General features: G+C 38.3%; 1 protein-coding gene across 16 annotated transcripts in view; it reads left to right on the plus strand.

Moving 5' to 3' along the window:
* EMSY (EMSY transcriptional repressor, BRCA2 interacting) overlaps positions 1–11,959 on the plus strand; it is an 89,670-nt gene extending 77,711 nt beyond the window's left edge. For all 16 annotated transcript variants that reach the window (XM_081062546.1, XM_081062556.1, XM_081062547.1 and 13 more), the window contains 4 exons: positions 1,942–2,093; positions 3,978–4,541; positions 5,507–6,007; positions 9,937–11,959. In XM_081062546.1, coding sequence (XP_080918672.1) covers positions 1,942–2,093; positions 3,978–4,541; positions 5,507–6,007; positions 9,937–10,131 — 1,412 coding nt within the window. In that variant the 3' untranslated portion in view covers positions 10,132–11,959. The remainder of the gene's footprint in view (positions 1–1,941; positions 2,094–3,977; positions 4,542–5,506; positions 6,008–9,936) is intronic.
* Positions 11,960–12,618: the final 659 nt, after the last annotated feature.

A 12,618-nucleotide genomic window follows, 5' to 3' on the forward strand; every position in this document is an offset into this window, starting at 1 on the left:
GCCTCAGCCACATGGAGCATTTTCTTTGACTTCATAGCCAGCTGTCTGGCCCCAGCCTCTTGTATTATCCTGCAGTGGGTGCTCGTTTTCTCTGACTTTCCTGCATTCTGGGTAATTACTCTGGGGAAGAGGTTTATAGTATCTCGAATGAGGATTATTTCTTAATAAAAAAAAATTAATGTAATTATGAAGATTAGTATGGACAGCAGAAGTGATCTGATAATTTCATCAGAAATTATCTTTATTTTTCAAATGTCATTCATTTCTGATGATGCTTCATCAATAAAAATTTCATTAATTTGCTTGCTTAATTTTATATTAGTATGATATTTTTTTTCTCCTATTCAGTCATATCGTGAATGATTTCAATAGTTGTTTTGATATAAACCTTAACTCCCTTTTTTTCAGTTTGGTTAAGCACATATGGAAAATTTTAACTCATCGTTTAAAATGTACATATAACGCATGTGAAATACAGTGAGATACCACAGTATATTTATAAAAGAATGTTGATGGTGCCATCTATAGTCTCTTATATCACATGTAGACATGTACAGCAACAATAGAAAAACTGCATTTCTGAGTATAGACAGAATGTGTTGTAGAAACAAACAACACTTGTTTATATTTCAATAGTTTTAAAGTTCTGTACTTAATAACACATAAACAGCACTTTTACATTGATTTTTGTAGTGGTCATCTTACCCTTCTATACCCCACTAGTAACTTTTCCAAGTATGGAAGCTCTACTACTTGAAATTGTAGATCAAGATATATGAGCATTAGAATCATGGATTGTAGAGGGAGTTTTGACTTTGACATTCTCAAAATCCTTAGCCAATTTTACAGATTTGTTTTTACTCTCTCTCTGATTCAAAAAGTTGGTTTCCCAGTAACCATAAGCATTTTTGAAGCTCTGTGGAATAAGAAGTGGTGAATGTTTATACTGTGTAAATCACTGAAATTGAGGCTGATGAAAGATGATGAGTTGACATCAATGTAGATGTAGATTACTCCATGGGACCTTTGTAGCAAGAGAATAAGAAGTGGGGTGGTTGTAATCTGTATGTACTCTTACCATTTGTCAGATGAGCTAACTTTGGGAAAATGAGAGAACTCTATTTTTCTATTATTTTATTAACTTTATATTTTAGTATTTAACAATTTAAGGACCATTTTCAATCCATTACTTCATTTGACCCTCTTCTAGGTAGAAACAAATTATTATCCCATTAAAAAACAAAAATCAAACAAAACAAAACTAATAAGTTTTAGAGGTTAAGTAAAGTTTAAGTGGCCTCTTCAAATTTACATTATCTGGTTGGTAGCAGAGTGTGACAGAATTCAGATATGACTCTTGGTCCAGTTCTCTTTCTGCGGTATCATCTTGACCTCTTACAGCTTTAGGAACTGTAAGGCTGTGAGACAGTGTCACTTCATATAAAGGACTGAATGCTTCTGGGTTTTGTATTGCATTTGGAACTGGGACTGAGAGATTAAAGAATTTGTATTGTCTTACTATTCTTAAAGATATCAGTCTGGGAACAGATTACAAGAAACTGATTATTGTTTTGTTACCTTAATGGGATAAAGGTCATTGGAGAAAGTGAGTACAGCTCACAGGAGGATGTAACTCTAAGGGGTTTGTTCCTCTTTTGTGGTAATAGTTTTCACAGTGCTTCCACATACATTTCTCATCTCATCCTTATAATAGCTCTTATTCCCATTTTACAGATGAGGACACAGAGTCTCAGAGAAGATAAGTGACTTTCTCAGAGTCACACAGCTCATAGATGGGCAGGCTCTGGTCTTCTGCCTCCTAGTTCACAGTACCACACTTTCTCTGTGGTGCAGTATCACAGACTTTTGTTTAAAATGCCTACTGGTTACAGATGCTGTGGTGATTTCTGGAGAAAATATCATCACCTCCTCTATTTTCAGTCAGCCATCGCTCCCAGCCCCAGCAGCCTTCCCAGCCCCAGCGGACCCTGCTGCAGCACGTGGCGCAGTCACAGACCGCAACCCAGACTTCGGTGGTGGTGAAGTCCATCCCGGCATCTTCCCCTGGAGCAATCACTCACATTATGCAGCAGGTTGTATCTCTTCTTTTTCTTCCTACCTTCTGTAACTATCTTTTTCCTGAAATAAGGTTCAGTTTCATCTCATAAGAGAAGAAATAACTGAATCAAAGAGTGTGTAGTTGTTTCATCTGTGAGGAGTGAGTGGAGGAAACGAATTGAGAGTCTTAACAAAGGAAAGTAATTAGTGTTCTTGGATCCTCTGTGAGCTCTTAACATTTCAAAAGGATGGGGCTATCTACATGAATCTATGGCATTAGAATTAGTCACTGTTTCTGTGTAGCTTATTGTTATAGAAGAATTTATCACTAAGGTAAGGTTTTCAAATGAAGTAGAAGTTGGCTTGGTTCGCTGTTTGTTGGCTGGGTTTTTTGTTTTACTTTTTGCCTTTATAATGAATCCTCATGGGAACATTAAGAATAAGTAGGTAAATAAATATTTGACTTTTTTTTTTTACTATATGTAACCAATTAAGGAGGAAAAGACTCAATAGTAAGGGAAATGAATTAATGTAGAACAGAAAATCTCGTACCAGGGTTTAACGGGGAAAAGGAAGCATATTGATAAGTGATTTTGTTTCAGATACTGTGCTTTGAGCTTTAAATACATTAACTTGTTTAATTCTCACTATGACCCTGCAAGATGGGTGCACTATCCTTCTTACAAATGAAGAAACTCATGCTCATAAGTTAAGTAACTTATCCTGCGTGACAGAGCCAGGATTTAAACCCAGAGCAGCCTGCTTTCATTACAAAGTGATATCATAGATATCAGATTGAAGCATGACTTATCATTAGTATTCATGTAAATCACCATCACTTAACTACTAGTAGTTGACTCTAATAGGAGGCAAACTACCTAAAAACCAATGAAGAAATTGTTGAATTAAAAACCTGTATGTGTAAGTTCATTGTGAGATAGGGAAGGGTTTCAACTGAATCTCAGAGTATTAAAGTTTAGAGTGGAGGTGCAACAGAGACAAGGCACCAGGAAGGATGGGCTTGGGGTGGTTCTCATGTCACCTAGGGAAACCAGTTGGGCAGAGGTTTTTCTGGGTGTCAGATCTCAGTCTGCAGCCTGGCCCTCATCTGGCCGGTTCTGACATTGACCTTTCTCAAGACACCCAGAGAGGTCAGACAGGCTGGGTCCAACCCTGTCACTCAAGATCGAGGCCTCCTCCCAACATTGTTATAACCGATACCAGGCAGTCTCCCTTTCCACTGACAGGAGGGCTGTTGTCCCCTCCCCTCTCTCCTTCCCTCCCGGGAGCCGAGTCTCTGGGAAGCTGTTGTCTGTTGGGCCTGGAACCTGAGCGGAGGGGCGAGGAGGCTAGTGCAGAGGGTGTGGATGCAGACCTTTGTGAAGCACGTGAACCATCTCCACTCGGAGCAGAGAGGCCCTCTGGGGTGACTGGGAGGGGCTCGTCCCTCAGACGTCAGTTCTTACCTTCTGGGCAGCGCTGGCCATGCACACGGCCAAGTGGGCTTCTCTGAACCTCGGCTTTTCTTGGCCTCACTTCTGGGTTGCTGAGTCTTTCTTTGGATGGTTAACACCTGTGATGACCAGGCCAGAGAGCTGTGTCCTGAGCCAGGGAGCCTTTTCATCTTTTTCTGTGTTGGACTGTGCTTGCAGAGCAACCTAATTCCTCTTACCTGGAAGTTCTGGGCCCTCTAGGACTTTACTTATAGAAGTGAGAAGACCAGCAGAGTTGAAATTACAAGAATCTTAATCTAAAGCCCCCGTTAGATTTAGAAACCTGAAGTTTCTTGGTCTTTATAAGCTCTTTCTTCTGAAAATTTTCACATGACTCTCGTAACCAAGTCTTTTCCAGTTTAAGAAAAATGTAGCAATGTAGCTGTTTTCCTTACTTCATTCTTACTTTGTGCCTTTTTCACTTAGGCATTAAGCAGTCACACTGCTTTCACCAAACACAGCGAGGAACTTGGAACTGAGGAGGGCGAGGTTGAAGAGATGGACACTTTAGACCCTCAGACAGGTCTGTTTTACCGATCTGCCCTGACTCAGGCACAGTCAGCTAAACAGCAGAAACTTAGCCAGCCCCAGCTGGAACAGACTCAGCTGCAAGTGAAAACTCTGCAGTGCTTCCAGACTAAACAGAAGCAGACCATCCACCTACAGGCAGACCAGCTCCAGCACAAACTCCCGCAAATGCCCCAGCTTTCCATCAGGCATCAGAAACTCACCCCTCTCCAGCAAGAACAAGCACAGCCCAAACCAGATGTACAGCACACACAGCATCCCATGGTGGCCAAAGACAGGCAGCTTCCTACCTTAATGGCACAGTCCCCGCAAACTGTAGTACAGGTGCTTGCAGTGAAAACCACGCAGCAGCTCCCTAAACTGCAGCAGGCTCCGAACCAACCAAAAATCTACGTGCAACCCCAAACCCCCCAGAGCCAAATGCCGCTCCCAGCCTCGTCAGAGAAACAGCCGGCAAGCCAGGTAACGGAATATTGATAGCATGCAAAATTAAACTCTGTTCACGGAAAAAATGAGACCATCACGACCCTATTGTGATTAGCAGTGCTTTCTCCGGGCAAGAGGAAACTGAAAGCCTCATTACGCTGGTGTTAATTTGCCCCATCAGAAGGCTGACTTTAGGGAAGAAATACACGCATTATTATAGGAAGAGGAAAAAAAGCATGGCCCTCAGAACTTGATTTTCCAGGCAGTTTTTAATGAAATCACTTCAGCATTGATCAACAGTGCATAGAAGCGATATCCTTAAATTTATTTTTTAGATATAAATTATTTATTTCCATGCCTGTAAACTCTTATTTCTGTGGCAGTAATGCTAAGTAAACTACAGTCTTTTAAGTAGTTTTATTGAATGTCTTCCTTCGTAGTTTATATCATCACCATTTAGTTAATAAATTATCTTTTAGATTTATCTTCTGGATTGCAGAGGCATTTTCTGTGGATATTCAAAAGAAAAATTATGTTAGGGAAAATCAGTGGCTTTGTAGTAACCTGTGTGTATTATAAATACATATACATAGAACACGTTTGTATTAAATGTATTTTGAAGCAAAAGATTTAAAAAGAACCCTACTTTTTATTTTAAGAAGTCAAAAATTATAAAATAATTTGAGACAGGTTGAAGGTATACTGTGTGGGGAATATAAATCCCAAAGGAAAACAAGGCTGCTGTGACTTTTTTTCCTTGACTGCCATGAACCTTGGCTGGCTGAACAAAGGTTCTTGCAACCCCTCCTCTTTCCCTAGGTTCCTTAAAAGTAACCAGATAGATATACTTTCCCACCCAGCCCTCTTGTCGAAACCCCAAGCTTCGAAATGTCTTCCTAGTATACCGCACGAATGTTCCTTTTGCCATATTGTCTGGGGTGTTGGATAGGTTTTCTCAAAGAGATGTAGCTGTAACACACACAACCCCAATTTGTTTTCAGGTGGAGCAGCCAATTATAACCCAAGGATCCTCTGTTACAAAGATAACTTTTGAGGGGCGCCAGCCACCCACAGTTACAAAGATAACTGGTGGCAGTTCTGTACCTAAGCTGACATCACCAGTTACAAGCATATCTCCCATTCAGGCCTCTGAGAAGACAGCAGTGTCAGACATTTTGAAAATGTCTTTGATGGAAGCTCAGATTGATACAAATGTAGAGCATATGGTAGTGGATCCCCCAAAGAAGGCTCTTGCCACTAGTATGCTCACTGGTGAAGCAGGATCAGTGTCCTCCACCCACGTGCTGGTGGCTGGGATGGCGAATTCTACTCCCCAGCAACAGAAGTGTAGAGAGGCCTGTTCAAGTCCATCTGCTGTTGGCCCTCCCCTAACGACAAGAAAAATCGACGCACCAGGCGTGCCTACGACAGGCCAGTTCATGCGTATTCAGAATGTAGGCCAGAAGAAAGCTGAAGAGAGCCCAGCAGAAATTATCATCCAGGTAAGAATCGGAAAGAAAATGAGAAATATTGGGCATCTTGGTGGGTGGTGGGTTTGGTGTGTTTGGGGATGTCACAGGAAGAGTCAAGTCAAGGTGGGAAAAAGGCATAGAGATCGTCTTTGAGATGGCATTTGACAAATTTTATTGACACTTATTACAAATACACAATTTTATATTTATTTTCTGGAAGAGAGTCCTAGAAAATTGATGGGTGTTGTTGTATAGCACGTCTTAGAGGCAATCAAGGGCCCTGAGCCTCGATGGCAGCGTGATTTATAGATCCAAGCCACACTTTCCAGTGTTAATTTCGCAAGTCATCCCTGAAGATCAGTTACTTCCTGGGGTCAAACTTTGGCCTCCCCAATCTTTGCTCAAGAACTGCTGGGATATAACTGGGTTGTACTTCTATTTCAAGTACACTTCAGGCACCCTTTCCTTAGAAAAACACAGTTCTTGATCTTGATCCAAATTTACGGTTTTCAGGACAATAAAACCTTAATTAACTGAAATGTCTGGAGAAACGTTTTAAGAGAATATTTCTAAGTAATTTAATTTTATATCTAACTTGGGATTAACCATAAAGCTTTGCTTTTTATTTTAATCATTATTATTAAAAATTTTGTTATGGTTACTGTCCTGCCTTGGTAAGTACAGGCTAGTGAACAAAATGTCTCACATTCCCGTCATCCTAAAACGCATCTTTCATCATGCATACTAGAGCAAAAGTGAAGAATTACCTAGTCCAGACTACCCCTTAAAAGTTATGTTTTTATTTCCCTTTTTCCTTGCAGGATATCAGGTTATTTTCTTGACAGTTGTCACTTTTTGATAAACTAATAACATGGCTTAGAAGATATCAGAGTAGCACATTTTAGTTAATTGAGAATTTGGATTACTGAAATATGGATAGTCTAGGATTCACCATAGATTCACTATTGTGTGACTTGGAAGTTCCTGTGGTAAACTTTCCTTTTCCCATGATGCCAAGCGATGAGAGAATGCAAATTGACCAATATTATTCGAAATACAATACAATTAAATATGGGGCAAATGCTTAAAGGCAAATAGAACCGGCCATTGAATTATTCAAATAATTTTTTCCTCCCTGTAAAAACAAATGCTAATGAATTAAATAACCCTTGACAAAGGGATTTTTTCCCCCCTGAAGAAGTATGGTATAGTGAAAAAGGAATGGCTTCCTGGCTTTGCCATTGTGTGACTTGTGGCAAGGCTTCTTAACTTCACTGTGCCTTAGTTTCCTCAGTAAAATGGGAATAACAGATGCCACCTTTACATGAGATGGATGTAAGGATTTCACAAAATTGAGATGAAGCACCTAGCACAGTACCTGGCTCATAGTGATTGCCCAATAAATGGTAGCTATTACTATTTTTACTGAAATTTATTGGCTTCTGGGGGTTTTAATTGGTATACTCACTAAATTGAAAATAATTTTGAATAGCTTATTTGAAAGTTATTTTCTGCACTTTATGAACAGGAGTGAAAATATAGTTTGTTTCACGTATCAAACTTAATAGCTAATGAACAGTTTCTCTACAGAATCCTCAACTTTAAACATCTACCACATTTTAGATGGCTATGTCATGGAAGGTCAGCATAGTGATTAAAAACAAAGCTTTTGGAGTCAGAAGTGCCTAGATTTGAATCTTACCTGTACTCCTTCCCAGAATTTTGGCTTTGAGGAACAGAGTTAACTTATACTTCAGTTTCATGATCTATGAAACGGAAACAATAACATTTACTTCACAGGGTTGTTCTGAGGATTAGGTGAGAAGCTGTATATAAAGCCACTGGTCAAGTGTCTGATATAGAGTAATACTCAACAAAGATAGCCCGTGTAATTATAATCATTATTAATATATTGCTAGAACATTTTCAGATCTTATTAGTTATACTTAGCTCTGACCTGCAGTACTGATTTTACTGATTCAGTAAAATACCTATAGGGACTAGTGAAGGAAATACACAGAAGTGCTTTGATTACTTGAGAAATAGTCTATAAAAAGTCAGTATGTTTGATATTAAATACTTTAAATGAAAAATCATTATTTGTAGACAGATGTGTGTTTTATTCATTTGTTCATTCATTTGGTCATTTATTCATTTCACATGTATTATTTAACCTCTGTGTTCCAGGCATTGTACTAGGTGCTGAGGTTAGAGTAGTAAACAAGGTGAATATACTTTCTATCCTGAAGGAGGCTATATTTATGGAATTCATAGAGTTTTAGAGCTACAAGGATCTTGGGAGCATATCTTCTCCAACTGTCTTATTTTACACGAGATTAAACTGAAGTTCAAGGAAGTGAAGTGACTTGCTCTGTGGTCCACGAGTCAGAGCCAGAGCTGAACAAAAATCCTAGTCTCCTGACTGAGACTTTTTCACAATGATTAGCTATATAAAATGGGGATGGGGGCAACCAAAAAAACACCACCACCCTAGAATCGATTTCTAGGCATCTTACAATATTTTCTTGATGGCATTAAAATTAATTTCACATCTCCCCCCCAGTAGAGGGTTGTTTTGGTCCGTTATATTTGCAAAGTGTTTATAGTCAACTTTGCTCTAGGATTTTAATGTTAAAGGTACGTTATTCATTTGGCCAATCTTTATTGAGCATCTGATGTGTGCCACGCCCTATTCAAAGCTCTGGGACTTTAGCAATGATAAAGAGAGTCAAAAAGGGATCAAATATATGGTGATGGAAAGAGAACTGACTCTGGGTGGTGAACACACAATGCAATATTTAGATGATGTGTTAAGAATTATACACTTGAAACCTATGTAACTTTACTAACAGTTGTCCCCCAGTAAACTTTAATTATAAAGAAAAAAACAAAACACAGAAAAAGGTAGTTAAGATATGTGTTCTGGTCCATATTCTCATGTTACATTCTAAGAGTGAGAACAAAATTTAACAAAGATAATAAATGTAATGAAGAAAATGTAAAAGAACGTAATAAAAGTTGGGGGGTGAGGTAGGGGACTGACCAACCCAGAAATCTGGTTTCATGGTCATAGAAAGAAGGCATCGCAAAGTTTCTTTCTTTAAGAAAGCGTTTGAGTTAAAATGCAGATGTCAGGAAACCAGCCATCTGGAGGAAGAGGGGAAGAACTAGTACAAGTGAGTTTGGCATAAGGCTGGAGCCATGGTGAGGAGTTCGGTTTTTATTAAAGGAAGTACAATAGGAAACAATTGTAGAGTTTTAAGAAAGGTATGACATGAACTGAGTCCTTTTAAAAAGATGTCTAATAAAGATGAGAAAGAATATGACAAGGCAGTATGGTCATAATATGTGTTTATCCACTGTTATTTTTATTATTAAAAAGATAGTTTTGTCCTCTCTATGCCCATTTTCCACAAAGATTGTCACAAGGTTACCCAATCAGATAATTCCCCCTTGAACTACCAAAGGGTTACCAAAGGGCTTAAAATACTATTATAGTATCAGCAAATTAATCGTTCATTTTACTGATAGTAATGAGCAGAATTACATTTGAAATTTGCTTACTGATCAAATGAAAATGACCTTCAAATTCTGTCTCGAATTAGGCACTGGTAGTCTCCTTTGTCAGGAGACATCAAGGAGCGGAAAGATCACTTTGAGTTTTATGGTGCTTGAATTTGAATCTTGACATTAACCCTGACCAACTGTATGCCCTTGATTACATCACTCACCCTCTTAGTTTCCTCATTTGTAAAACTGGAAGAACATTTTCCTTATAGTCTTATTATGGGGATTTAGTAGAACATCATATGTGAAATCACTTAGCACAGTGCCTGGCATATAGTAGTTGTCTGATAAATGTCAGAATCCTTTTTTCCTTCTTTAGTGTTGTTGGGGAAATAAATTCTTCTGTTACCTTTTCTTGCCGTAAAGCTTCTGTTCCGTGTCTTCTCTTCCAGGCCATTCCCCAGTATGCTATTCCTTGTCACTCCAGCTCCAATGTGGTAGTAGAGCCCAGTGGGCTCCTTGAGCTAAACAACTTCACCAGTCAGCAGTTGGATGACGATGAGACAGCAATGGAGCAGGACGTAGACAGTAGCACAGAGGATGGAACTGAGCCCAGCCCCTCGCAGAGTTCTGCTGAGCGGTCCTAGTGTTTTGGACACAGGAGTGCACTTTAAAACCTACTTGGTTACCAAGTGTCCAGGGAAGCCCTTGTATTTTGATGTCTGAAAAGAGCACTTTGCCCATGCTTGTTTTAGGCTATAGACCCTGAAACAGCAGTGTTTCAACAAGAATTGCTGTGGGAGCAGCATTTTAAAACAAGATAAAACTCACAAGGGAATGTACTTTTTTTAAAAAAAAAATAAAAAAAACAGGAAAAAGAAAAAAAGGAAAAAAAAGATGCACATCAACAGTGACATAAGACCGAGTATTCTTCCTCTGTTGGACCCTGGCTGATGGAAAGGTTTGTCTTGCAGTGGAAAGAGACTTTTCCTGTGAATGCTCCTCAACTGGTTTCTACTGAGCAAAACACCATCGAAAAAGCAGAATGTGAATAGTTTGTATTTTGAAACAGTGTGTCAGGAACAGTTTTTTAAAAATCTTGTATGTTTTTGCAAATCCATGGAAGTATTGAATGGGTTTAACATTTTTACATTTGCTCGGTTCATAGTTTATAAAATCACTAGAAAAATATTGGCATTGAAGAATCCTTGTTGGATGGTGGAAATCTGATCCTTAACCAGTGGGAAGTGCTTTTTGGGTGGCTTGTACATTCTTACTAATTGTATGCTAATTTATTGTGTTGTTATTTTGTGCTCTAGGTGGCACACTTGCCTTCTATTTATTTAAATGTAAACTTTTTTCAAAGCAGGCCACATTACTTCTGACAAATTTCTTATAAACCAGGATTGCTTACCTTTTCACCTCCTACCCTCCCCCTTACGAAAACTTCTGAGAAAATGTTTCATTGTGAAGCAGAGGAAAAAGAAACATTTTCTGGCTCAAAGGAACTGTTCAGTTCTGTTCAGGAAAACAAATTATTCATATGATACTATCTTCACATTGAAATTGCACATACATGTTGGACTGAGACTTTGAAAAAAACTTTCGCATACTTTTGTTTAACCCCTTTGAAATGTATAAAAAAGTTCATTTACAGTTTCTAAATGTAATGTTTTTAACCATTCTACCTTTTTAGGACAGTTTGTTTAAGCAATATGTTTGGGTCTTGTGATCACTGTCCCAAATAGACTGAGGGGTAAGAGGGTGGGAGGGTAAGGGTCAGTTTTGACAAGTTGTGGCAAAGGAAACTATACTTTTCATTTTTAAAAAATTGTAAATAGAAAAGTTTTTAACGGTTTTATATAGATTTCACTATAAATAAGCATTTTAAGACTGACAAATGTTGAACTGTACATACATATATCAGCATAACTGCCCAGTTTTTTGGTGCTGAAGTACTGTAAGTAGAATTCATCAACAGTCTCCCAATTTTTGCATCTATATCTGGAAAAAAAACTGGGATACTATAGTTAATAAATTCCCACTAGAGTGACACTGAAGATTTAAACCCAAGCATTCATAAGATGCACTGATCTCTGGTAGTTGTCATTATTTCTGTTAGGCGATGATGGCTCACCCATAGGTGGAGCTGTTGGATATTATTTTATTGTACAAATTCATGTTTAAAAGACTTTGTGACTGTTTCTAGTTATGTAATTTTTTAACCTCTCGGGTCATAGACTTCATTGAAAATCTGATCACAATACGAACTCCTCAAAATGATACACATGTTAGATTTTCCATACAATTTCGGGGGTCCATGGACCCTTCAGCCTATCCATGTATTGCAGGGTAAGCCCTCTGTTATGGTCAATCCATTACTTACAGATGTAAGTTTTTATGAAATAAAATCTTTTAAATATTTGTGGATCAGGTAATGAGCAAACTTGAATAAAATAATTATGTTCTACTTCGACATATTCTGGCAGCATAGCATACCTGTGTCCCTTTGACAATTTAGCCTTAATATGTTTCAGCAACTGGAATGACAAATGAAACTTCCATAGCCTACATTTAAAAAAAGTAGTACTTATGTATATTAACAAATCAAATAAGGGATTTAAATTTTTTTCTCTTAAAGGTATTAATTTCAAGGACAGCATGAATTCTTTTATTCAACAAATATTAATTAAGCATCTTCTGTGTGCCAGGTACTGTTCTAAGCACCAGGGATACTATAGTGAATAAAGAGAAAATCCTACCCACCCTGAGGGAGTTTACAAACAGGGCTTCCTGCTGATGACGTGGATGTGAGGATTAAAGGAAAGAGGAAACAAGAGTGACTCTTAGGTTTCTTGATTAAGTACATGGTGATACCATACGTGGATCTCCAGGTATCCTTTCACTTGAGGTCTTAGCATTAGTATTTCATGTTTAAGTCCATGAATTAAATGTAATTTTAAGTCATCCCTGTGAAAGATACGCAGAGATCGTGAAGCAAATGCTACAAAATTATTCTTAACAACAGTTACAGGCATTGATGAGGAAAATGCATTTGGTTTAAGGTGAACTTTGATAAATACTTCATATTACAGATGCAGTTTGTGGTGAACTTAGAAACTTTAAAAACTAGC

The sequence above is a fragment of the Rhinolophus hipposideros genome (assembly GCF_964194185.1).
Source record: "Rhinolophus hipposideros genome assembly, chromosome: 10".
Classification (NCBI taxonomy): domain Eukaryota; kingdom Metazoa; phylum Chordata; class Mammalia; order Chiroptera; family Rhinolophidae; genus Rhinolophus; species Rhinolophus hipposideros.